This window comes from Colletotrichum paranaense (genome assembly GCF_030867605.1).
Source record: "Colletotrichum paranaense strain IMI 384185 chromosome Unknown Scaffold_8.1, whole genome shotgun sequence".
In the NCBI taxonomy this organism is placed as follows: Eukaryota; Fungi; Ascomycota; class Sordariomycetes; order Glomerellales; family Glomerellaceae; genus Colletotrichum; species Colletotrichum paranaense.
In genome coordinates this window covers 2710256-2735766 of record NW_026848966.1, presented here as the reverse complement: position 1 = coordinate 2735766, position 25511 = coordinate 2710256, and the positions used below count along the sequence as shown (strand labels likewise).

Genomic DNA, 25511 nt, shown 5'->3' with positions numbered 1-25511 from the left:
CAAATAGTTTGACGTGCGCTGCAGCTTCCCACCGGGCTAGAGTTGATAAGGTCGACTCTCATATGACAGCGAAAAGCGATGGCGAAACGAATGTTTGCTTCCAACCGATGCCAACTAGCCATCATCAGTGCCAAGTACGGAGCAAAGGTTCTGCATGATCTGATGTTGAGGTGTGATACGCAATGAGCGGGAACCCGCCCCAGATACTGCTGCTGCGAGGTGATAAGTTTGCAACTCGCCTGAACCAGCATTGGTGAATGGATAGTCAGAAGTCGGAGACCTTGTTCATATTTGTTACTGTACGAACATGCAGGGTGCTGCTTGTCTCTTAGTGCAGCGTGCTACTCCTCATCAGTCAAGAGTCGATGGGGGAAGGGCACGGAAATGAAGGGAGGTGGATGCCAAGGTTGCAATGCAATGAGCTTGATTTGATTCTATCCATCGCATTTTGACATTCGCCATCAGCCATAATGGAACACCTCTTTCGTGAGCGACGCCTCCCTCCTCTTTTTGGCCATCCCTTTGCCAATTGGTGTTCCCATCCGATACCTGGTCTGTTCCGTTTTCGCCCGAATCCGTGGCCTAAAGAAATGTTGATTCGAAGTTTTTCGAGTCTGGTCCCCCACAAGGTGATTACCATTATATACTATATTGTTTCGCCAGCGGGCATCGCTAGCTGCAATACATGTGACATGTTACAAAGGAAAATGACTTTTATCTGTTTCGCAAGACAAAATGAAAGTGTTCATGGCCCTACAGGGGCATTGTAATATTGTACAGGCACCAGCGGCCAATCTGTTGTCATTGGCGTGGGTTGTGGTGCATTTTCGTCGACGACTGTGCTGGAGAAACTCTCCCAGTCTTCAAATGTGACCATATTTTCAGGCATAAATTGGAAGTTCATCGGCTGGTTTTCTTGTGGTGGCGGCGGAAGCTCTCTGTCCAGTGATGCACGGCGAAGAGGTTCCGTGTGCGCGCGCGGCTGTTGGGTGTGGAACAAAGGCTGCGGCATCATTGACTGGGCCCTCATATGTTCCATGTACGGTGAGGGTGATGAATCCTGTGATGCTAATACTGGGGGTTGAGAGGACTGAGTCGGAAGAGTCTGGGAGGGTATCGATGGAGGAGGAAGGAGAGGCTGAGGGGGGTATTGTTGGGGAAGAGCAGCAGGAGGTGCGTAGCATTGAGAATACTGCATTGGCGGCGAGGCCGGAACGGGTAGGTAAACGAGATCCGCCAGCTTGTAGGCAATCAAGACGATAGACTCGGCCTCGGAGCTGGATCCAGAGAAGAATTCGAGCAGATCTTGGAGTTGGCCTGGGCTCTCATTCTCCATGAAACCCTGCGCTCGACCAGTCTGTGTAGGATTCCAGCTGAAGTTTGGCTGACGGCCCTGGAACTCATTGGCCTTGGACATCAGCACATCTTTCCAAGCCTCGTGGATCAGAGGCTGATGCAGGAGACCATAGATGACTCTTGAGTGCATCCAATCCGACTTTGTCTTTCCTGACTCGAAGTGTCTGGCGACGTGTTCGACGTGACGTTCCCTCGAAGGGTGCAGGGCCGAACAGAAGCCACAAGCCCAGTACTTTCTCCTCTTCAAGTACTTGACAACCTTTTCAGAGTGCGGGCAAGACTTGCAGCCATGCGAAGCCTTGTGGTGCTGGTTAAATGTGTTGGCTCCCCAGAAGCTCCTGTTGCAGCCAGGCTCAGGGCAAGGATACTTCTTCCAACGCTCATGGAACTCCTCCTCATGACGCTTCCAGTCGTACTTGCGCTTGAATCTCGTTTCGCATGAGGTGCACCAGTAAAAGTTGAAGCGCCCTGGACCCCATCCCGTCTGAGCGCTTGCTACCTGGGGCACGCCTCCAGGGGCTGCTTGAGGCGCGCATTGCTGAGTGGAAGGGGACTGCGAAGCTTGGGAGTAATGTGTCGCGACGGTGGCATTGGAGGCAGCGGAGCCCATAGACCATATACTCGCATGGCCAGAAGAGCCTGAGCTTGTTGATGATACGGAGATGCGTGGTCTATGACCTATTTGGCCGTGGCATATCGCTGAACGAACAAGAGGGAAGTTAGCAGGGGTGTCCTGTTTCCCACAGAGGGAAGATTATTCGGGGGGGAGTGGAACAAACCTCGCGTGGAAGCATCCTCCATTGCGACATCCTGCGGTACATGTTGTTGTTGGTGGTGCTGCTGCTGTTGGTGTTGAAGCTGAAGCTGAAGTTGTTGCTGCTGTTGCTGTGCCGCCTTGTCGCCAGCCTCCCACATCTGCAACAATGCTTCACGGGAAACACCAGAGCTCTTCAGAGCTTCTAGAGTTCGTCTAGCATCCGCCAGCACGTCGGCTGCGGCATCCTGCATGGGGTGATCCATCTCGACGACTTTCCGCTCTCCACCCTCGCTCGATTTGGTCGGATTGGGAGCTTCGCCGGCGTTCTCGGGTCGGGCGTTGAGTGCTTTAGTTCGACGGAGCAAGCCTTCTTTTTTCGAGTCGATTCGTCGCGAAGGCAAAGACGAACGTATACGAAGGGTTTATATCGACGTCGGTAGTTACCACTCTTATGGTAGGTTATGGTAGAGGAATTGCGGCGTAGTGAATGGTTGATTGGCGTAGAGGTAAGAGCGAGAGGCGGAAGCTAATCAGATGAGGTGCAGGGCAAGCCTGGGGTAATGCTGTGAGAAGCAAAATGAATATAAAAAAACCAAGACCGAGAGAAAGAGGTTGGTCGAAAGTTGGTGAGGTGTCTCTCGGAGATATAATACTAGGAAACGAGTGTGGGTGTGGATTAAAGGGTGTTGTGGTTGGCGTGTGATGAGGTCGGAAAGGTGAATTGAGGTGAGGTGAGAGGTAGGTGCGGGAGGTGCGAGGTTAAGATCAGATTCCGGACGGGAAAAGAAGTTGGTGTTGGAGTTCGGACGCTTTGGTGGGAAGCGAGAGGAGGCGGAGGAGCCAGGAAGGAGGGGAGGCGTGTGCTTTGAGATCCCAGAGAGTCCACACTAGCACACAGAGCCAGCGCCAGAGAGGAGCAAGAGCAGGAACAAGAGCAAGAATCAGAGCCAAAGCCCAGCACGGAAGCTTGGGCGAGTTAGTCAGGGACCTAGCGCGGAGAGATGGAGCGAGAGGGAAGAGCTAAGGGGCCGGGTACCTTGGAGGAGAAGAAAACGAACGAACAAGAAGAAGGAGGAGGCGTGGGATTGGATAAGTGTGAGGCGTGCGGAGAGTGAGCAACAAGGTTGCTGCTAGGAACGAGGCGCGAGGAAAAGCGGGAGGGGAGGGGAAGGAAGGGAAGGGAAGGGGGTGAAGGAGGAGCGATGAGATGGAAACAGAGGGAGGGAAACGAATTGGAAAAATAAAATAAAAATAAAATAAAAAGAGCAGGTGCTAGGGTCGCGGGAGTTTGAGTAAGGTACCTAAGGTAGGAGGGAAGGTAAGGAGGGTAAGGTACTGTATGTACTTTGTGTACTGCGCAGAGAGTAAGGTAAGGTAAAGTACGGAGTACTTCGTTCATACAGCAGTCGGAATGATCCCTGCTCGTACGTTGCGTATTGATTCTGGTGTGCTTCTTGTTCTTCTCTTGCTGCCCTGTTCTCTCTGTACTGCGTATGTACAGTCACTAAGTGTCTACTCCGTACCTCACGACGCCTCCCCTGCTTCCTCTGAGGATAGGTACCTTACCTCACCTTACGAATACTTCTCCCAAGCTGAGTGTATCTTATGTAATGTTCCAGGACTCGTCTGACGATTGGAACGGGATCTGGCTCATCCATCCATCTACCTTATCTTATTCGATGGTGGTTAACTAGTCAGATTGGTGATTGGGCGGTCCCAAAATCTGTATACGGGCTCTAAAACACCAAAGATGAGGGTATCGGTAGGACAGGAGACTGCAAGAGAAAGATTCGCCGAGTGAGGTGGAGCGGCTACGTGCCATGTTTTCGAGCCGGGTTGTGTGCGTGCATTTTGCGTGTGCGCTTCCAGTGTCTGTGAAGTACGAAGCCGCTCTCTGCATATGCAGGCAGACACACCACACGGTGGAAAGGCAGTCTGAACTTTGAAGTTACTGTTGCAGTACTGCTTGGAATCGGATGCCCCCTAATGGCACTTGTCAATCCCGTCCGATGTTTGAGCCCCAGAAAGCCCATGCGGCACACAGATGATGACAGCAAGCAACACTGTGTGGAAGACGCAGAGAAAAGAACAGAGATTTTCCTATCCCCTGTTGATTTCCTGTCCCCAGTGCGCGTCCCTCTTTCGCATCTTCACAAGGCACGGGGGCCGTTGCTGTGCAGAGGGCACCTTTCTCCGAGATACTCCGTGACAAAAATGGTACAGAGACGCCGCCCCCATATGAGAAGTGTGTTCCGGCCTGACCAGTCCGTTCGTAGAGCACAATTCCCGCTGGCTGTGCCCGCTGGCAGCTCCAACGGGTATGTTTCACTTCTTCTGGACGACGGGCTGGCTTTGGAACGCAAGGCCCGTAAGGCGTTGAAGCAGGTAAAGTGCTGTGATGCTCCGTCTGTGCAGGTCTTGAAAGTAGAGGGGGGCGTAGAAACAAGGGGGGGAACTAGGGGGGTACGAAGTACCTTACATCTCGCAAGTTCGCAACTGAATTGTACTGTGGTCAGAGGACCTGAGCATGGAGCAGGGTCGATCCCGCCATTGAACGAACCTCTCAGCGCGTCATCGTTTACCGACTGCAGGCCAACATCTTGTCCACCAACGGCGCGCTCGGCTCAAACTCTACACCATCGCCATGAAATAGACAGTGAGTGTCGCGCGTTTGATGCGGCCATTGAGACGATGGATTCTCTCACTTAATCTGAACACGCCCGGTTCAGCCCATTCTTAGGCTAGTTGATTTTTTTTTTGTCTTGTCTTGGAGTGGAGGGGAGGGGCAGGGGTGTGAGCGAAAAAGCGGCAGGCTGTTGGCTTATCACTGGACGAACGTGTGTTTGTCCAGAGAGGATCAATCGAGAGACCAGACGGGAATAGTAGGGACGAACATCAGAAACCAAGAATGGTCCGAAGGGTTAAAGAGACAGTTCAGCCTCGCTGGGATCAGGGGACTAGATTCATCTCATCCTCTTCGCAGTATCCGTGTAGAATCCAAGCACATCCGGGCCATACTTGTAGTAGGAGGCTGTTGGGCACCTGGATGCTTTATCCATCAGTCCGCTGTGTTTATGGGGGCGAGAGGTGCAGCAAACAGCACTAAAGCCAATGAGGAAGAAGGAGAAAAGATGTGAACGGGGTGGAGGGAGCTGAGCAGGGGATGTGAGTGATGATGTGATGCAATGGGACGGGACCTACGAAGAGTTGGGCCGTGGGAGCCAGAGGGAATGGAATGCAAGGAATAGGGACGGGAACGGGAGCGAAAGAAAAGGCGACGAAGAAGAGAAACAATGGACAATGGGAAAGTGAGCCGAGGGATCTACCTAGGCCCAAGAGACGCGACCGGGATCATGACCGACAAGGTCAGAGAAAGGAACGGGGGTACGGAGAAATGGGGGGATAAGATGATCATAAAAAATTAATCAAGTCGGCACGTCAAAGCTCGAGCCAATCTCACCTTGGAACCTTGGGTCCAAGTCACCTTAGCACGTGCTTAGGTAAGGTTCCCCAAGGTACCTTACCTAGGTCTCCGTACCTACCTTATCATCTTACCTCAAGCTAAGGCACCTTAGTTTGGCATGTCAATCAACTTGAGGAAGGTTCGGTCCCAAGATATTCAATTGCCTTCAAGTTGGAATTCATCACACGATGACAATTCAAGTCACAAACGTGAGTCGTGACTGCGCGGGGTTACCGTTTCTCAGCTGATTGATTCAACAGCAACATGCAACAGATTGTGACTGCCATTGGGCACACTTCTTACTGGCTCTCAAAGTGAAGCAATCAATGAATGCAAGCAGCGGATCAAGGTCTAATTCTGCTGCCCGCTGTCAATAAATCGGCAAGGTACGTATGGCTTGCCGACGTCCGCACCTTACGACGTCTTTTACCTTGCTCCGTACGCGCAAATATCCCGTCAAACTGCTCCAGCCTCCAACCGCTAGAGGCACGCGCTAGGAAGCAAGCGAGAGACAAGCGAGAGGTGCAATGGAAGAAGAAAAAACGGGCAGCGTATGGAAGGCAAGGGTTGAGCAAGGGGTAATGATGGCAAGCTGCAAAGTTGCAACTCCCGCGCAGCCGCCTTTTTGCATTCGCGGTGTCGGTGGTTGGCAATGGCACCTCAGCAGCATCGAATGACTTGTGAAAGCTGGGAAACGGGCTTACATAAGGTAAGAAGCGTTAGGTAAAGTGAGGTAGGTAGGTACTCATACTCTGTACCCGTCTTGAGTCTTGATGTCTCGACACCCCCCTCTCCCCGCTTTTCCATCGAGGCTAATGCCAAAGGGACATGATGGAGGCATCGTGCACTCCGCGCCAGAGGCCAATAGGGTATAGGGTCACAATTCTGCCGCCATTTTCCTTTGCTCTCCCACGTTTACGTCGGCCGATGCTTTTCTTCCATCTCATCCGCAATGAATTTAGGTTGTCCATGGTGGCGCAATGAACGCTGCATCGTCGGGTAACGGGCTCCTTCCCAACGGCAAATTACCAGCCCCTCCCCTACTCCTTTTTTTTTTTCCTTATTCTTTCTGACCGACGGATACGGATGTTGTCTACGAAGTATTGTTTGGGGTACCTTTTCTGCCCCTTCTCTTTTAGTCCAGTTTCTTCCAATACTTCTCCTCCACCCGCCGTGTCGACCCTGGCTTCTTCATCGACACTACTCAGGACCGCTGCGCCAGTGCCGATGCTGCACAGCTGAACGATGATGGCGCAGCATCAGGCCCAGCAGCGCGGGGGCCAGAGGAACGACTGTGTGTGTATATGCCACACTGCGAGTGTCTGGCCTGTCCGATGCTTCACAGACAGCCGCGAATAAACTGGCCAGATCAAGAGATTTCACCAGAGCCTACTCGGACGTTGACGATTGCCTTGCCATGATTGGCCAGGTTATCACCTGAAACAAATTCAGGACTGCTCACCGATACGCCACGGGGCGGCCCAGCGTTTCGAAACAAGAGCAGAGAGAGAGAGAAGCAGGCAATCCCGTGGGCCGCGGAGGTGCTGGCAGCAGCAGCTACTGCAGCACATTTCACAGCACTGCACCAATACCTGTACTGAAGTGCCAGGTGCCTGTCTACCTATGCAGCCAGTGTGCTCAATGGCATGGGAATGGATGGGATGGCAGGCTGCGTGCCTAGAGGTTGTTCCTGGCCCCAGACTCCTGCGTCTGTTCGCGATGAATAGGGGCCTCTTCTTCCTCTCCATGGAGGAACGGGTGCATTTGTTCGTGGTTTTGGGGCCAAGGAGCCAAGCGGCCATGCTTGAAAGAGCTTCTTCTCGCTCTGAGTCGCCTCACAACGACCTGGCACTTACTGTCTGTACAGTGCAAAAGACGCCCAGTGACCCTTCTTCTCTCCGCCGTCGCCCTTTGCTCAGGCACCCGCAGTCCCGCCCAAATGCATGGCAGGGATCACCCAGTGAGCTTCGGAGACCATGAGATGATGTGCAAGGGGAGGCACAAGAAGCGACAGGGGTCAGTGTCAGGGGCCCATTGCCGATTTGAGCCAGCTTTAATAACATGACGGGATAAGGATGGGAAGGATGAGGGGAAACAATTAGCCACAAACTTGGGTCTGATTGGATGGTGAGTTTGATTGGACGGAGAGTTGTTCACCATGATTATTGACCCAAAGAGCCAAAAGCCTCCAACCTCCAAAGAGCAAGACATGACACAAACCTACGAATACATACGAATACACAGTACATCAGAGGCTCACGGGTCCCTCACATGCAACTTGCCATAACCTCTGCGGCGGGGCCATCTACGGCGACAGCTTCCCTCAGAGACGTTTCAACACTGCTGTGTGCAACCACGAATACGTCAGCCCGTCGTCCATTTGAGACTTGCCCAAGCTAAGGTACAGATTACGCATACAAAGTACGGGTACAGAGCGCAAGAGTCGCCAACAATGTATTTGTACCTTGCGAAGGATACATGTTTCCTTTCTTTTGGCCAGTGGTCACCGACTCTTGCTGATACGGGACACAAGATCCAATACGATACGCACTGGCCGACTATCTTTTGCCTCAATAGAGGATAATGTCTCTCGTCGTACCACGCCTTGCAAGTTGCGCCAACCCCTTCTGCTACATTACCACCTCGACGTCCCTTTTCTACTGAGGGACCTGCGTCGCCGTTGCTAGCTCACAGCAGCTTCGCCGACGTCTGCCTCATCGTGCTTCTTACATGAATCTCCCAGCGGCACATCAGCTCCCGATCGGAGCTAGCGGCGCGTCTCACATTATCACGTCGCGCTTGGAAGTTGGCAGAGACGCGGGCGTGGGGAGGACCTTGGTCATGGTCCAAAAGAGACTAAGGCACGGAGTAGTGGACACTGGGTGTGAAATGTGAATGTGATTGTCGACGTTGGATGGGAAGTGGACGCGGACGGGACGGTACCATTCAATTCGTTGCCAGGAACCGGCTCTTCTCATCGGCTCGTCTCGTCTTTTTTTGGACCTTCAACTCCCGTCAACCATACCTTACGTATACCCTCAACCCACTACTCTACTTGGAGCATCCAACTAGATCCGGAAACCTGGGCTAGGCACGGCCTACGTGGTGTGGAATACACAATCGAGAATAGAAGACACGAAGAAGAAGAGGGCCGAACGCGAGGAAACAACCACCCAGTCGACCAAGCAAGCCATGCTGGACTCTTGGTTCAATGGCGCGCGCAATCTCCCCCAACACGCCCACGAAGCCAACATCTCTCGAATTAGCATCAACATATCTGGCACCAACCACACGTCTTGGGCTGCGCATACATTCACTTTGTACAGCAAGTTCGTGATGACGGCAACGAGCGTCGACTTTGACATCGAACCATCAATGCTATCAGCCGAACTCTGGGAAAATCCATTCCTCTTTAGGTCACGCACGTACACACAGATGGACACATTCAGACATTCACACTTTCAGACTCTGGTTCTCTATCGAAAGCGTTGGTGCCCCACACCGCGCCGCCCTCATGTGTCATGTCCTGCCATCTCACGGCAACCAGGCTTGCAATGGAATCGCTCAAGTCTGCTGAGCGCGTTCGCTGCGCGATCCGCCCGCGCTTGTATCCGCACCTTGCAGTTGGTCCCTCGGAAAGCCGCCTAAGGACTGAGGGCCCCGTTACGGACCCCTCTGTATGGATCCATGGATCTCTGTGCCCTTTTGTCGGTTCCTCTCTTCCACTATTTTCTGGATACCAGACTAGGCATTTTGCTTGCTACTCTGAGGGTCGAGACTGCCTCTACTGGCCTTTCTCTCTACCGTCGCTGTCATGTTCCAATTGGATTGGGCTCTTCCCTTTTCACGCACTGCAGTTACCAGTGTATCTTTTTAGAATACTATGTTGAGACGATGCCATGCAAAGTGGATAGGATATGCAGGCACATCGTGTGTCCTGCGTACGCACGTATTGAGTCCTGTCGCCAAAGTGGCAGATGACTCGAGTCTCACATGAATGATCAGGGTCCGCAGTCCGCGCTCCATAGTTCGCAACCTCGTACCCCCTTGGGCCTTGGGGAGATGTCGAGTGACGCGATGCACAGACAGCCAGTGGCAACACCATGGTGCAAACATTGGGACATTTCTCGCCCGCGGCCCCGTATGGCCCTGATGGGGCATATTGGGGCTTGCCCAAGTGCGAGGCTCGACCAACAACGTTTGCGCTATCTGATGTCGCTTGTTTGGTTCGTTGCTGACAATTTTTAAGAGTGGCAAGGGGAATGCTGATGGTGCCTGAGCCAGCCGTACCACGGGCAGATAGGAGGGCTCCTCTTTACTCGCTGAAGGTGTTCGTACCTATTGAGAGAAGTGACACAGGAAAGGTACCGTACCTAGTGACTCGCAAGGCGAGTACGACTACGAATACAAAGTAGAAAGTATGTTCAGGTAAGGTGTGGTCCGGGCAAACTGCGATTACCTTAGCTGTCGGCATCGCGAGGCTCGGCGACGGGTTATGTCGATGGACCTTATTCGCACCTTGCCTGCCTTCAGGTGAGGTAGGCGTGGTTGGTCAAGGATGGGAGAAGCAGGAGCGAAGACGGTAAGGTGTGGGCTATTGGCGGAAGGTGAATGGAAGGTCCCCTGCTTTTTCTCTCCTTACCTTAGGTAGGTACGCTACAGCCTACTGACCGGGTCTTGTGGGCGGGCGCTCGCCCAGCTGGTCGGATCCGAAGCGCCGCCCCGTTATGCCTGCCTCCGCCCTCCACTGCGCCTGTGCCGTTGCCGTCCAATCCATGTCCAGCCACAGATGGCCACCAAGAGCAATACGGCGTAGGGATACTTCGGGAGGTACCTATGTGTATGGAACCTGTGAAAGACGGAGCATGTACTTTGTACCTTGGGTACGCGTCTCGATGCAGGTGCGATTCGCCTCCACGTCGCTGCGCTTCTTCCCTGATAATATTTCCATCCACACGGGAGCACTACTGCCTACAAGCCCCCGGTTGACCTCGCCTCTTCAGACGAACCGCTCAACCTCCTGCAGCACATCTCGAACCCCCTTGTCCTTTCGGCTTCTCGTCTTCACTCCTCACCATTGATCCCGGCATGTTTCAAATGCATTTCCCCTTTGGGACGTTTGTTCGTTTTCTTCTTGCCAAACTCGCAATAGACATACTATTCATCGGGTGACGCATGAAAACCAGATGACTGGGCTGATTTCATCCGAATTTTGCCCTGGCATACAGATACATCATACTACATACATCATGTCAAACCCGCAGAGGTGCACAACGCAAAACGGCGCCAAGTTCCAATGCCCGGCAAAGCTCCGTCCACGGTGCGGACACCTCTGTGAAGCCCTTTGCCTGACGAACCAACCAGGCCGATTCATTGTCATCCCAGCACTCGCTCGCAAAAGAGCATGGGGGCCCTTACGAATGAAGCCGAGCACCAGGGTCCCGCTGCCGAGTGGGCAATATTGGAATGTCTGCTCTTCTCCGACGGGACAAACGCACCAGTTCCAGCGCTCAAGGGACAAATATCAAACTCTCCAAATCGGTCCATCGCGAAAGTAAGGTGTCTCGGGCTCTCAGCATGTTAGGGGTCCGAAAAAGCCACACAAGCTTGTTTGCAACTCTACGGATGGATGGGGACCCTGCAAAGTACGAACACTCTGTGCACTACTCTGTACCTTACGAGTACGAAGACAGCTTGCCAACATCGTCCGTGGGCGCTTCATACTGCTGATATTGCGGGACGCCATGAAAATCCCCCACAGACGCCATCGTCGTCCACCCTCCTCCTCGCGCCTTGCTGGATGCGAACCCTATCACCGGGTCGTTCACTGATTACTCATTACTTGTATGAACGCGAAAGTCGAGATACTCCACCAACCCCTATTCGGGCTCTATCCGCCGGGCCGCCTTCTTCGACAGACTGGAGCCGCCAGCAACGGCCCTTCGGCGAGACTGGCTCAGCTCCCGCAAGGCCCGGCGCGTCTTGTACGGCACGCTGGCTTGAGAAGCCCAACCACCTTGGGGACAGCTTATGTCTGGGCACAAAAGTCTCCAAATCGCTACATTTGACCATGATGATTAGCGCCAATGACAAACACCCCTTTTCCCCTTTGGAAGTTAAACCGAGAAAATACGCATGGAAATAACAAAAGAGGGCACGGCCCAAGACTCGAGGCCACCAACAATCCAAGACGAACCTGGAGGATCCGAATCGAGAGGGGCCAAATTCTGACCGCGGCGGGCTCGGCGGTGCACAAAATGAGAGAGAAAAAATAAACAAAAAGGGGATGGGGCCGACGCGCAGACTTTGAGGGTCTGAGAGCACTCAATCAGAGAGGCCATGTTTGATGAGCCTGTGGGCTGGCGGCGCTCACAAACGGTTTAGCCGCAGCTGTTGGTGCCTCGACAAGCTCGTGCCTCTGAGATCCGTCCAACCGCTGTCAGCACATCAAATGATCTTTTGACGATCCTCCCTTGCCGAGACCTTGACTGCTGCGTCGGAGCCGGCTTCTGCAACGTCTGACCTTGATTGTCTGCGCTGGTCGATGATCTGATGGAACCCATAACCGACTCATCTAGCAGTCTGCTTGCTTGATGGCGCCAGAGACCCGGAATGCCTCTGTTGGGCCCTGGCTTCCGTGGTTCGTGTCTCTCTCCAGTGTATCTAATTGACTGTGATAGTACATACGGATAGGCCACCACGTACTCCGTACAGCGTCCGGCAATATGCATCACTTCGCCGTGACAGTACCCGCTTGTTTCCATCCATCCACGCTGTTCTGAGCCCGATAAGAAGCCGACCGAGTGTCTCTCAAGTTGTCCCATCCTCCGTGCTATCCTCGTGCGTTTTTCTGCTCCGTCACTGTCGATGACTCTCATCACTACCTGGCGGTCTCGGACGCACTCACCCACTTACGATGAACTACTTGCATACTACTACGATACGGATTTCTCCTCACCACAGAAAGACTAACACCATCGTCTTCTGTCATCAGGTTGGCCTGATATCTTCTTATTTTCAAAGGAAAAAGAACGGTGGACTGCCATATTAGCACCAGCCAGCATGCTTCCTCTTTGGTTGGTATCTAGCATACACAGTACCAGCTTCCGCAGCGGCAACGCAATCGAAGTCAATTCTCCAACCCGCAGGCTTGGCTCCTCTGATGACTTCTTCGGGAAAACGCAGGCCTTGAAAAGGCTTAGTCCAGAGTTAATGCCAGTGCGTATGTTTCAACAACGGGACGGGCTGCTCAAACACGAGGCTACGAGCAAGACCAACGCCCCTCTGCTCACTATGCGGCCCGTGTATGCCCGTTTGAGGAAATTGGCCCTGCAGCTAATCCCGAGGGCGTGGCCGCCAACTCCGAACGGGGATGGGCACACCGGCATGCAAGCAACACGCCCGAACCCGGCTCGGCTTCGCTCGATTCGGACACCTCGCGACGCCTCATGAACTCTACGAGTCACACAACCCGCCAGCGCCTTTCAAACATGACCTCTTCCCGCACATTGACCAACCATGGTCTTTGCCTGTCTGGTAGGCTTGGAAGCCCACTTGACGCCACTGGTTGGGTTCTCAAGAACATACGTTGGATACGCGCTAATTACACTTGTATCCAACGACAACGACAACCACACCCGCAACCACAGCACACAGGCGTGGCAGGCACAACGCTGGCTGCTCGTAGAAGGACGCCATATCGGCCGCCGGTTACTTGATAACTGTGTTTTCCCCATTTCAACGACGGCACAGAAAAGACAATGGCTTGGACAATGGCTTGGTGGAAGACGCCTCCAGCTATGCGCTCCTATCAATCCGTACATCCAAGTTCTTGTCTTCAACTCGCGGCGGGGAATTTTCTGTTTTTCGTCTAGACGGTGCGGGTTTCCATTTCCGAGGCTGAGCTACCCATCGAGTCCCGGTCACCGAGCGCAATGGAGCTCAGACGGACTGTCTATGCTCTAGACTCACGGTCCACGGAACATGGCCTCTGCCATCCCATCATGGTCCCAGAAACCGAGTTTCCTTCAAGCTAAGGCGCGAACAGATGCCCTATTTCAGGAACGCGCAGATTTAGGGCCCGTTGTCTGCAGAGGTTTCATCACCGCGTCGGGACCAGTCGACGCTATCACGACTTGACAACGTGGCGAGGTCAATATCGACGACTCCATCGCAACACACAGCCCACTTGATCGTCTTGTTCTCCGAGATCTGCGGCAAGGGCCATTCCCCGCAGACTCTTCTCAAGGGCGAATACAGAACGCTCATGCCTACGACGCCGCGCTACGGGTTCCGCACAGCTTCCGCGACGTCTCTAGGTTTCGACGGCCTCTGCCATCGCGTTGAGGTTCCTGCCGTGGCAGAGGCCGCCCGTCTTGATTCTTGGGCCGCATTGACGCAACCTTGGTGGTTGACAGACACACGGGCATGAGAGCTTCATTTCCGAAGGAGACGCCTTCTTCCTAAAGCAGGTCGATGAAACGCTGGGAAACTGTCATTCAGCTCCCAAGGAACAGTCCCGCCAAGGACAAGGGACCAGCTGAGATCGTATGCGAGGAATCGCGCTTTCCTCCGAGACTATCGGGTGTTCAGTACCTTCCACAACTCTATTTACAGCCTTGAAGGGTTGCAATGTGCCGCTTTACCGCGTAACGTTCAACCCTCTATCAACGCGAGGTGATCTAAACTCTAGGCCCATCTCAGCGAACATACGCGAGGCGTCAAGAATCTTTCGTATACGGTGTTGTTATCTTGATCTCTTTCACTCGCTAAAATTCGCATCTCCTGAATGGGTCGCGATTTACAGATACTGCAGCCTGGGAAGGGGCCTAAGTTCATGCTGCTCGTGTTGTGGGCCAGAGGGAGTCATGTGCTTTGGGCAGTCCGGAGACTCCAAGATGATCCCCCCTCCCTTCTCCTCAAAAGAGGAACAGCACGACAACGATTGAATGTTATGGAGCCTCAGGGGTAACGATCCCCGAGCTTTGCTGATCTCTTTCCAGGCTCGGGTATTCCCTCACTCGATCAATCGCAGACCACGAAAACTGTAGATGCGGATTGCCCGGTGGCAAAAAGCAAGCATCAAAACAGATTAACAAGTGTTTCTGCCTCTTTTTCCCTCAGGGTTTCTGCCTAGTTTGTAGTCGGAGTGGTCGGGTCTAGTATCTCCTCGCACGAGTGGAACAGGAGCATGGCAACGGCGATCTACTTGTCTACAACCTTACAACGCTCGTTCCCGCCCACAGATCTGACTTGTCGGGCTTGGCTCGAGCCCTTTTGGCAGCTCTGACACCGCGCGGCTCACATGTTGATTTTCAGAATGTGACCCTTTCATCAATTAACGAGTTTCGGTACTGGTAAATGTCGCCACGTAAACCTTGCCTAGCATCACTTGCGAAACATTCCACGATATGTCAAGACTTAGTATCGGGGCATGACGTCAAGAAGCTCCTACAGCCTGGGAGCGTTCCCGTCGGTCCACTCTTAGAGGCGGAGACTCCCCCCTCGAGCTTTCATCGAATTGTTCAGAAGTCGATCTCGCAAGGTTTCGAGGCGGTGACGAGTCGGAGTCCATGGGCCGTGAGCGTGAATCGGGATCTCACGTAGATCATGATGCGTTTTCGCCGAAGGTGAAGTCGCATCACATGTGTGGTTGCCCAAACCCTAATCCAAATCTTTACAGCACAACTGTAGATCGAAATTGAGTACTGTGGTACGAATACCTGTATCACATGACTATCGCTGATCTGGGGTAGATCTCCAGCCTTGGCGATTGCGAGGGTTCGAGTACTCTCTTGAGGTTTTGCGATTTTTTTGGAATTGCACGGTGAAGCATGAATTTGGTTTTTGTAGCCGATACAGATAGCATTATGAACCAGGCGGTTGTGTCTCTCCTGTACCTTGAAGTTTGCAGAGACAGAGTCGAATTATGGCAAATGAGAGTAGTTGGCTTGCAAATCGGATGATGTTGGAATGAGACAAGTTGGTGAGTCTCTGTGATCCTTGCGCGCAGCGCGGCTCATCGATGCTCAGGCAATCTCGCTTGTATTGAAGTATTGAATATGCCCAGAGAAGTTCCTGGTCCCATGGAACGATCTGTGGATGAGTCGCGGAGTAAAGTAGATAAGTATTTCAGTATCATCGATGTCGCCATGGGGCTGCTACACTTCATGTCATCCGAGGAGATGGAATAACTCGAATACATACTTGTTCGAAGTTGTCTATCATTTCCGGTTCGGTCTCTTATGCTCGATGGAGATATCTTCTCGTGGCTTGAGTCTATTTGATCATTGGGCCAAGTCGCAGTCCTGAAAATCGCTCTTGCCTTTGGTTGTCGCTTTTGAGGATTTAATATGTTTATGAGATGGGGAGACTGCACTGAAGACTTTGGATAGTTGACTTAGTAATTAGGGTGTACTGATTCGAGGTCATGGTAGACACTTGTTGGTCTGGATGACGACGGGATGACAGCGGCCTCGCGCGTTCGAAATGTTAATGGTGCTGGGGATTCATAGGGCAGTGTGGGCTAGAAGAACCTCAATGTCATAGTATCACTCTTAATTCTCTTCCTGTCTGAAATCTAAATGATGCAGTTCGCACGCTGCTGCGCATAAGCCGTTTCGTTTGACATTCAACCTAGCTTTCTTCTCCTCAACTTAAGTTCCGCTGCCTCCCATTACTCGAGTGCCAAGTATTTTTTTCGTAACTCATATTTCTGCTCCTACTCAACTGTAGCTACGCCTTCCAAGTCTTTCTGTTCTATTTGGATCTGCTGCAACGAGACAGGCCGAATGACCCGGCTCGAAAGCCTCAAGTGATGGATTGCATCCCCGTGAGACTTGATATCAGCTTCATTCAGCTTCTCCTCAGATACCCTGAGTCTCAAAATATCATACTGATGCGTTACAGTGTCCCAGGCGTGGATTACGGATGAGTCCATGGCCAACTTCCACGTGCCTCTCCAAAGATGAACAGCTTCCCGCTTGGGACGGAAAGCTTGATACCTGAGTAGCCCTGCCAACCCCTTTCGCCCGTTCCAAATCTCCAGTGTTTCTAACTGGGGCATATTATTAGCTGCTGCCGCCGCTGCCAGTAGTAGGGCTTCAATCTCGTTTGAGTCTTCATGAGGCGTGAGTGCTTTTGCAGTGAGAGCAAGCGATTTCAGGTTCGGCCACGCCCAGTCGAGACGGATCTCGAAGAAGTGGCTGGCGTCTGCGATGTAGGATGCTGCAGGATGTTCGAGGCGGAGGCTGGTGAGCGCGATTATCTGACCGATATCTCGGATAGGCTTGCGAAGGGCGTGTGTTCCGACATCTTCTCCCCCGAGGAATTCGCGTCTTCGCATATTGGCTGGGTACTGTTGGTTGAAGTTCTCGAAGATGACGAGTCGTTTGAGGCTATGGTTGGAACGTCGGATAGAGTCTAAAAGAATTTGGTAATCTAAATCACGGGGAAATTGATAATTATCAATACATGGTCACTGAACTTCGCAAATCAAAGAGAGCGATAACGTTAAGATCTCACCAGGGAGAGTTGTGCAGTAATAACTCACATTTGTCTGTTGAATTCTGCGTCGGATTTTCCCAGTCCCGACCACGGTTCGTAGTGGACTTCCTGGACTCTGGGAAGCCGGGAAAACATGTGTGCCAGTGACTCTGGTTTCCACCTCCAGCGGCTCTGTTGTCGGAGAAGTAGACTGGTCACGGCTAGAACTAATGGGAGCTTGTCCCACCACTCGAGCTCTTCATCGTCACTGTCGAACGGACCCTGCTCCATAATCAGATGGAACAGTTTCCTAAGGCCCCATGGAGGTGAGACGAGGTGTCGAGAGCCATGTAACCAGCCATGATCAGGGTCGTGCTAGTCTCGATTTGCCATCGCCTTCTCGACAGTATGATCATCTGGTATATCCGAAGGAGTATCGGGGGAAAAGGTCAGATATGGGAACCAATGTTCTGAGTCGTTTTCCCCCGATACTCCTTCGGATATATCAGATGATCATACTGATACTGTATATACTAATATCGAGTGTCAAATCGCCGTGAGGTTCCCATTTGCTGAGAATCGAGAAAAAGGTTTTGGAATGACGCGGTGATGGGACATTTATCTGTGCCACTGATCGCAAATGCCTCTTCAAACTCATCTGAAATCGTTCTTCCAGGCGAAAGGGCGCACGTGGTGCAGTCGTACTCGTCGAGTTCCAAGCAGAACCAGATGTAGCAGACGAGAGTTCGGTTTCTTTGGACCATGGCAAGAAAATTGGCAAGGCGTGACGGTGTGAATCGGATTCGACCAAAGTTGTGTCGCTCGATGCCTGTTTGCCATTCTTGAGACACCGTGGCCAGGGGAGCTAGTGGGCAATCATCCTGCATCACTTTTTGTAAGATAAGAAGTCGAATTTCTCTGGGCAGGTTATCCCATCTTATATCCAATTGCTTCTTGTCGACTGGTGAAGAAGACATGGTGTGGGAGACCAAGATTTGGGTTATTTCGGCGACGAAGATATCGATGTGAGAAGATAAATCTTCCTGCATGGGCGTATACGACTATCGTGGAATGAAAGGCCAGATATGTGGAATATCCGTAAACATGTCAGGTTTGTTCTGATAGTGCTTGTGTGGTTGGAATAGGTAAGAGACTTTCGATCTGGACGCTGCATGCGAGGTGGCTATGTAAGGTGAGCCATCGAGCTATCAATCCGATTTGACTTTTCTCATCTCGAGACCATGAAGGTTGGTCTTCTAGCACACTCTGGGTGGCCGTGTCTGAGGCTGCCGCTGTACCGGCCTGGCTCGCGGTGGTTCCAGATCCCAGTTTCATTCATGGTCAAACCTCTTCACAGGGCCTCCCGTGATGATGTTCTTGAGTTCCCGCACTTTGCGGATACTCTTTCCACTTATCATGCATAGCGTCGGCGAAAAGCTCGAGGTTGACCATGATGTCGCAGACAAGATAGCCAAATACAGTGCGTGTTTATATTGCCAAATATCGTCTGCTGGTGTTTGTATTTGTGCCAAGAGCCTAGAGTATTCGACGAAGCATACATCAAGGAGATCGGACCAAGAATGACAACGGCAGAAGGGGAAGCAGTAGTGGCAATAGAGACATTAGTTATAGTAATCCTAGTATTAGCAAAATGTTCCGAGACCTTTTTATACTTTTCTCTAAGTAAGATAAGGTACTTACGGTCCCCTTTAATTATATGCTTAGCGGATAAAAAAAAAGTTGATTAATTTTCTAGGCAAGGGTTACCAATTCCCTAAATTTCACATCGCATCACCACCTCCACGACAAGGCCACGACGATTCATTTACCTAAAAAGAAATGCAAAAACATACAACACCAGGTATTCGCTGGTCGTCACCGACCCAACTACTAATACGGCCCTCATTGGCTTATCTATGGGAGAGCGGACGGGATCCCGAGTTTTCCAATGGGTATGGTCGTATGTGGTAGATCCAGGTTGTGAGACTGCTAATATTCGAAGAGTCCAACGGATGCCATCGATGGTGATGGTGATCACGGCTGGCCCTCACTGCTATCCTCGTCGAGAGCCTCGAGAAACAGCTACGGTTTCTAGAGATTTGAAATTTGTGGGTGCCAGGATCCACAACCGGCCCAAGCCTTCGGCGTCGATGGCTGAGCTCACCTTCTCCGAACTTCTTCCAGGTGAAAGACTCATGGGAACCGGAGAGCACCATCATCGTCGAGGTCGTTGAAGTCCACATTCTCGAGGCCAACAAACGAGTCTTCGTTGCCTAGAAAACTCATATCAAGCCAATCCATTGGGTTCAGAGAGGTGACGTCAACAGCCCGTGACCAGTCGGTCATGAAACTGTCTGGAGTCTCGTAAGAAGTGTGATTTTGCCTTCTCTGCGTGTCGTTGCTGGTCTCTCCATCTAGCTCGGAAACCAGTATTCGAGAGAAACCGGAGTAGAGACTGGCTATAGATGTAGCTGGAAGCGCCTGCGCTTTCTCTTCAAGCCATGTAGAGATGGCCCGGATCTGGGATGCCGCCGCTCCGTGATCTATAGAAGATAGACTTCCTCGACTCAAAGCCTAGAGGTATAAGTCGGTGCTACAAGGATAGTGTACAATGGTATTATACCACTTACTTGGGCAATCTCAGTCATGGCGTGGGCAACCATTACAAACTGGTTGTTGTGCCACCCCAATCCAATGTCGATGACCGTTTGATCATGTAAAACCAGATCTAGAAGTTGATGTGCGGTTTCAAACGCCTTGCTATCGACCGAGGTAATAGTCGAGGCTATTGTCCCCCCGAGTCTCTTTAACTCCCTTGCAGCCTGCGCGTTGAGAATCATGAGACTGTGTCTCATGTAGAAAGCTAGGATAGGCAACGTCGGTGTAGACGACGCGTCATTTTCGTAGCACCTGATTTTGCACGTTCGATCAAGAACATCATAGTTCTTTGCATGCCAATTCGAGATAGACGCAGTGGTCTTCTTAATACGCTCCAACTGCTTTAAGGACTCCAGCTGTTCGACTCAACTATCAGCCTTGTGACATGGTGTGTTGACACAGACACTGGATGAAAGAGAGAGATAGGAGAGATAGCAATAGCAAGAAATATCTCTACTCACCAACTGAACCCTAATCTCAATGATACCACTAATCATACGATCAAGAGATGTTGTCATCGACTTTCGCCACCACTGACATGGACAAGGCGGGAGCTCTTTCCAAGCCACAATCGGGGAGCGGCCCATGACGATACCGAAGCTCTTGTCAGCTATGAACACGTATAGCCAGGTTCTTTCAAGATTGCGTGAGAATCGCTCTCTCATCTCAACAGTGTCGTCGGGGGCCAAAGCTTTGACAAGCTCAACAATAGTGGAGGGCTTGTTGATTCCGAGTTCTTTGGCAAGTTGTACAGCCTGCGGAATAAGAGTGATGAAGTCAGCACATGATGTTCTCCTTGGGATTCGTTCTTTGTGATCTCACATGACTAATATGAAGCCAATGGGAATCATCCCCCTGTCTCTGGTACGTTGGTGCCCAATACTTCATTGCTAGGATTGCTTGAATCGTCTCTAGTGATCTCACTGGCACCGCGATAGACCACGCGAGATTCGCTTCTGCCAGGGAGAGTAGAGTTGGGTACAGAATTCTATCCCGTGGACGTGTCGAAATAGCACATCCCAGAGCGCAAATGACGGAAAAGAGGGTAAAGGATGCGTGACGGACGTATTTGGGGGTATGTAGATCTGGGTCTAGAAGCCCTATATGCGGATTGCGCGTCTGGAAGAACCTAGAAGTGAGGCTTCTCGGTAAGTATATCATCAAGACGGGTTCTGTCATACGCACAGGTGAAAGTACAATGAGACATCGTTTTGATCCGCCAGACGCGCAGTTACAGGGTCGCAAGCGGTGGTCTCCAACTTCAGTGTGCTGTTGATCGACTGAGAAGCCAGGACTTGCCAATCCGTATCATGCGTCAGACGAGGTGCTAGGCAATAATGAGTCAGTATACGACAGACTGTAAGAACAAACGTTCGAGCCGATGTCGGCTTACTGAAGTACTCTATCAGCCGTTGGTTTATCGAGCTCTCGTTGCCTCGTCGCCCACCTGCGTCGAGTGGCAGATGTGGCACGGCTGTTTCGACATTCTGGTTTGCAAAACTTGTATCTTTCTTCGTAAAAGCAGCTGCCATGATATGAAGGGGAGACACAACGAAAATCTCCCTTTTCAGCTTTGAACACGGACACGGGGAACGAGTCAAGTCCAGCGGCCCATCACATTCTGACTCTTCACTTTGCTCGATAAGAGCAGGAACAGCATTTTCTTCTGTCCCTGGCGCGTCCAAATGAGTTGGCACATTGTCTCTTAAACTTGAGAAAGAGTCTAGGGCTGACGATTCAGGATGTGTCTGAGCTCGAGATGAGTTGATTATAGCTGCGATCACTTGGTCCCGAACAGGACTCTCGTTGATGCGGTCCAACAGCTTTTGAACGGTGTCTGGCTTGCTGTTTCTCCGTCAGCCTCTTCATGAGACCATTGAATGGCTACCTAACAGTCTCACTCACTTTGTGCTTCCTTCCTTCCTACCTCGATTGGATTTGAGCGGGTAGCGGCAAGTGTTCCCCTGAATGGCGCATCGTGAGCTGCAAGCGACGTTAGTCTTGGATCACTTCGCTCATGGGCTTGGGTGTGTAGAGAGAGCTCACCAAGGAGTCTGCCGGTCGCACTTCTGTCTAGCTGCGCGGCACGTAAAGCAAGCAGTGCGGTGCTGGCTAGTGCTATCTGCAACTGGCGCGTTGCTGTTCTTGTGTTGATTTGCACGCGTCCCTTTGTGTGAACGATCCCTGAGTTCATCTCGATGATCTTGTCCAAGTGCGTCCATTGTTATCATAACCTTCGGGCGTACTTTATATTGAATTCATGTGACTGGAGGATCTCAATAGTGTTGCAAGACCGTAGGATTAGTAAAGTTGTCGGAACAAAAGAAGAATAAGTTTGTAAGTCCTCTCGGGCTTTAGATTTAGTCCCCGCTCTTGCTCTGACGTCGTAAACCCTAAGTCGTGACTCAGCAGCAACTTGTGATAGAACGACGGCAATACCTTTGGCTCTGCGAACTTTGAAAGCAATGGATACAATTCTCATCCAGAAAGCAGTCATAGTCGGGTAGCGAGATCTGGTCGCCTTTCCGGCGTGCTCGGGTGCGTACATGGTCCACAGGCATGCAGTGCCTCATGCCGCATCAGCCGAAACACAAGTGAAAGCACATCGCGAGATTCATCCTAGTTCGAGCCACTTCACAAAAGCACTGAAATTTTTCGGATGCTTCATTGAAACGTTTTTCTTAGCTATCTGCATGCGCACTTACATTAATGTCGACAACCCACCTGCGTCCGTACTCCGTCGTGCTCCCTTTATTTTAAATCAGCTTTGGCTCTACTTCCTTAACGCGTTCGCCGGGCGGCAAGCCAATCTCAACCCAGCAACCGGCCTGACATCCATGACACTTTGGGTCTCTTTCACCGGCGTGCTCTGTGCAATACATGGGTCCACGTGGCCGGCGCGGCGGCGCTCTCTGACGGATCTCCGGTCCTGAGAGTGGGACTGAGGTCAACGATTCCGGATGACTGGGGCCGTCGATGTTCTCACCCTTGCCGTTCTCCTTTCCGGGGCCGTTGCTCTCAGAGAAGTGGTTTGGCTGCGAAAACTCAGTCACTTTCATCAGCATGACGGGGCTAGGGCGAGGTTTAGAACGTTGTACTACTTTCTCGATTGGTGCATTAAGGCCGGCAATTGTGAAGGGAGAAAGAGGGGGAATGTTTGGCAATCTCACGTTGCTGACTGAGTCGTCGTCACCAGTAAAATACTTGAGGTAGAGATCAATATGGTCATCAATTGTGTCGCTTCGTTCCTCTGTAGGATGGCAGTTTGCCGGATCGCCCGAGTTTTCTTCTTCAATATCACCTATCTCGCCATAGCATGAGTGCAAAGTTACGCTCCTCTCCGGCTTCACTACCGCAGCTTGGCGTAATTCCAGTACATCCTGTATCTCATGGGTACCGCCTGTCAGAGCTTTATAAGCAGGTTCATCGTAGTCAAGAGTGCGTAGCAAATCGGGATCTTTGCCGTGTTCGTCATTGTCAATCAACGGGCAATGAACACCACTAAAGCTGGGAAAGGCACTCGCGATGTCTGCCGAAGAAGACGGTGAACGAGGTAAGTGATCCGAGGTTACCGAGCTAGAAGAAGCGGTGACACCAGTAGCATCACTAGAGGCTGCTATGGCTTTTCGGAACTCCTCTTCTGCTCTCATCTCAAGCTCTGCTTGTTCCCTGAGCCTTTGGATATCCTTCTCATGGTTGGCTGCGAGCTCTGCAAACAGTTTTTGCCGTTCCTGGAATTCAATCTCGCGGCGCTCGTGGATGTTCAGGCGACGCAAAGGAGGGCTCTGAACAGGAAGCGCTGGTGAGATAAAAGCGACTGGCCGTGGTGCCTGAACCGTTTCAGAAGACAAGGCCGACTCGTTTCCATAATCACCTCGGTTCACGTCTTCCGCATTGCTAGTATGGCTCAACTGATGCGAGAATTCGTACGTCTTGAAGATGTCCTCGGCATTAGCGAGACGTGAGGCCCAACTAACGGTCGCCCTCTGCCCACCGACTGCCATCCGACAGACATCTGTACGATGTTTTCTTCGGCACAGATCGCAAGAGGGGTGTGTGATGGGCTCGCCAAGAGCATGGACGAGTGACTGCACGGAAGCAGCCATCACCATATCTTTTCTGACTTCCCTTTCATTTCGCACAAAGGTGAAACATGATGAGGATAGCTCCATGCTCGTTTCTGTAAGGGCTGAGGAGGGGATCATGACAGGTTCGACGGGGTGGTGCCATTTCTTTACAGCCTTGAACTGCCAGTAATTTTCGAGCAGTTCCGAAGAGCTGACGGAGGAAACGTCACTGTCTCTATAGAACGCCTCGCAGTTTTGACAGAAGCCGAGGACGGTGGCCAAGGCCTGGGTGTGCTGGCAGAGAGGTGCAATGCAAGCATTGCGGTCAGTCTTGTCCTTGTTCTCGATAAACTTTCTGCACTCGATCAGTTCTACCGTGGAATGGGCACATACTGTGTGGATAGTCTTCTGTGTGAAGCACATGTTGAAATGCTGATAATTTCGGAAAGGACCTGCCTTGAAGTTGGTCTATCGCGAACTTCGTCGTCTTCGTTTTCGCTGAAGGGACTGTCAGATTGGACATGGCGGGTCAGAGGCCACGTAGAAATACAGTACCGACAATTCTGTTAAGGCATCTCTTGCAAGATGAGACTCATCATATGTTCGTGGTCAGGCACCGGGGGTGCCCCATCTCAGAGCATTGATGGTGGAAGGCCGGCTTTGTGACACTTGGACGGTGCCATTGTTCCACGAGGAACAGCAGAGCCACTACAAAGGGTAACATCGAAGAACATATGTACCTGGCATTGTAGCCCCCACCTTAGTTAGACAGTGTCTTCAAGTGCTTGTTTGAAAGCTTTGTTCCGAGTAGGCGAGGTATCCGTGGTCATCCTTCCCCGAATCTACAAGCTTCACAGCAGGCAGGCACCTCTTGCGCCTCATCTACTATCGCATTCTAACTTCATCCGAGGCAGGCCAACGGCAAGCCGGTCGAAGTCTCGCTTTTTCTTCAAGTAGTATCTGGAGCATCGAAATCGAAAAAAGGGAATTGTGTCACAACACAGAGCCCATAGATTGTAATCGTTGACGTCGTGAGTTCGTAGTATTACTAGGTAGGTACAATTCCCGGAGTCCCATTCCAGGGTCCTCTTCCAAATGCGTTGTGCTGAGTACCGCTACTCCTCAAGTTCAGGCTGTCTAGCCGCCATTTTCAGGTCGCCTTATTTGTGAACTCGGGCGCAACGCAGCATTCCTCTTCTATGAGGTGCCCGATTGACGGCTCCATTGATTTACAGGCCATACTTTTTGTCCTTGTCCTCGATGGGGAATTCCTTGCCAGTAGTGTTCTTGTACTGGCCGCGAATGAAATCACTGATCTGCTCGTCTTTGGCCTGCTCAGCGGCGCTCTCGTTATCTTGAGGGCCTTGACCGAGGACCTTTTCTTGGACGAAGTCGACAGCTAAGGGTGGCGTTAGTCTTGTGATCATGCGTTACAGATATGGAGGGTAATTACGCACCCTTGTCAAGACCGTCTTCCTGCTTCTCGCTCTCGCGGCCACCGCCAGCCATGCCGTTGAGCTTGTCCATGAAGCCGCCGGACTCCTTCTTCTCAGGTTGGTCAGCGGAAGAGGCCGCGTTGTTGTTGTTGTTGTTGCCTCCAGCAAGGTTCTTGACGAAGTCCATGATGAAAGATGGGTTGTTTTGACTTGGTAGAATAGATGTAGTGGTGTTCAATCGTGGATTAGGACGGTGGATCTTGGAGGCTCGGTTCAAGTTGGAGAGATAA

General features: G+C 51.7%; 10 protein-coding genes across 10 annotated transcripts; 5 read left to right on the top strand and 5 right to left on the bottom strand.

Moving 5' to 3' along the window:
* Positions 1–745: 745 nt before the first annotated feature.
* Positions 746–2376, bottom strand: CPAR01_10724 (uncharacterized protein; the record flags this gene model as incomplete). The annotated part of the gene is made up of 2 exons (XM_060494984.1): positions 746–2055; positions 2136–2376. The coding sequence occupies 2 exons, from the start codon at positions 2374–2376 to the stop codon at positions 746–748; spliced, it is 1551 nt and encodes a 516-aa protein (XP_060347166.1).
* A 1723-nt stretch (positions 2377–4099) lies between these two features.
* CPAR01_10723 (uncharacterized protein) lies at positions 4100–4822 on the top strand (the record flags this gene model as incomplete). The annotated part of the gene is made up of 1 exon (XM_060494983.1): positions 4100–4822. One exon carries the CDS (start codon positions 4100–4102, stop codon positions 4820–4822), a length of 723 nt encoding a protein of 240 aa, XP_060347165.1.
* Positions 4823–6718: 1896 nt separating this feature from the next.
* Positions 6719–6997, top strand: CPAR01_10722 (uncharacterized protein; the record flags this gene model as incomplete). The annotated part of the gene is made up of 1 exon (XM_060494982.1): positions 6719–6997. A coding segment is annotated over one exon (279 nt), but the record flags the coding sequence as incomplete, so codon positions are not given.
* A 1031-nt stretch (positions 6998–8028) lies between these two features.
* CPAR01_10721 (uncharacterized protein) lies at positions 8029–8160 on the top strand (the record flags this gene model as incomplete). Its single annotated transcript, XM_060494981.1, has 1 exon — positions 8029–8160. The coding sequence occupies one exon, from the start codon at positions 8029–8031 to the stop codon at positions 8158–8160; it is 132 nt and encodes a 43-aa protein (XP_060347163.1).
* Positions 8161–9679: 1519 nt separating this feature from the next.
* Positions 9680–9902, top strand: CPAR01_10720 (uncharacterized protein; the record flags this gene model as incomplete). Its single annotated transcript, XM_060494980.1, has 2 exons — positions 9680–9802; positions 9861–9902. 2 exons carry the CDS (start codon positions 9680–9682, stop codon positions 9900–9902), a joined length of 165 nt encoding a protein of 54 aa, XP_060347162.1.
* A 2898-nt stretch (positions 9903–12800) lies between these two features.
* Positions 12801–13028, top strand: CPAR01_10719 (uncharacterized protein; the record flags this gene model as incomplete). The annotated part of the gene is made up of 1 exon (XM_060494979.1): positions 12801–13028. The coding sequence occupies one exon, from the start codon at positions 12801–12803 to the stop codon at positions 13026–13028; it is 228 nt and encodes a 75-aa protein (XP_060347161.1).
* Positions 13029–16296: 3268 nt separating this feature from the next.
* On the bottom strand, positions 16297–17351 carry CPAR01_10718 (uncharacterized protein; the record flags this gene model as incomplete). The annotated part of the gene is made up of 2 exons (XM_060494978.1): positions 16297–16972; positions 17128–17351. 2 exons carry the CDS (start codon positions 17349–17351, stop codon positions 16297–16299), a joined length of 900 nt encoding a protein of 299 aa, XP_060347160.1.
* A 1902-nt stretch (positions 17352–19253) lies between these two features.
* On the bottom strand, positions 19254–21912 carry CPAR01_10717 (uncharacterized protein; the record flags this gene model as incomplete). Its single annotated transcript, XM_060494977.1, has 7 exons — positions 19254–19634; positions 19691–20074; positions 20180–20473; positions 20602–20674; positions 20904–21045; positions 21112–21563; positions 21620–21912. The coding sequence occupies 7 exons, from the start codon at positions 21910–21912 to the stop codon at positions 19254–19256; spliced, it is 2019 nt and encodes a 672-aa protein (XP_060347159.1).
* A 562-nt stretch (positions 21913–22474) lies between these two features.
* On the bottom strand, positions 22475–24208 carry CPAR01_10716 (uncharacterized protein; the record flags this gene model as incomplete). The annotated part of the gene is made up of 1 exon (XM_060494976.1): positions 22475–24208. The coding sequence occupies one exon, from the start codon at positions 24206–24208 to the stop codon at positions 22475–22477; it is 1734 nt and encodes a 577-aa protein (XP_060347158.1).
* Positions 24209–25014: 806 nt separating this feature from the next.
* CPAR01_10715 (uncharacterized protein) lies at positions 25015–25408 on the bottom strand (the record flags this gene model as incomplete). The annotated part of the gene is made up of 2 exons (XM_060494975.1): positions 25015–25184; positions 25243–25408. 2 exons carry the CDS (start codon positions 25406–25408, stop codon positions 25015–25017), a joined length of 336 nt encoding a protein of 111 aa, XP_060347157.1.
* Positions 25409–25511: the final 103 nt, after the last annotated feature.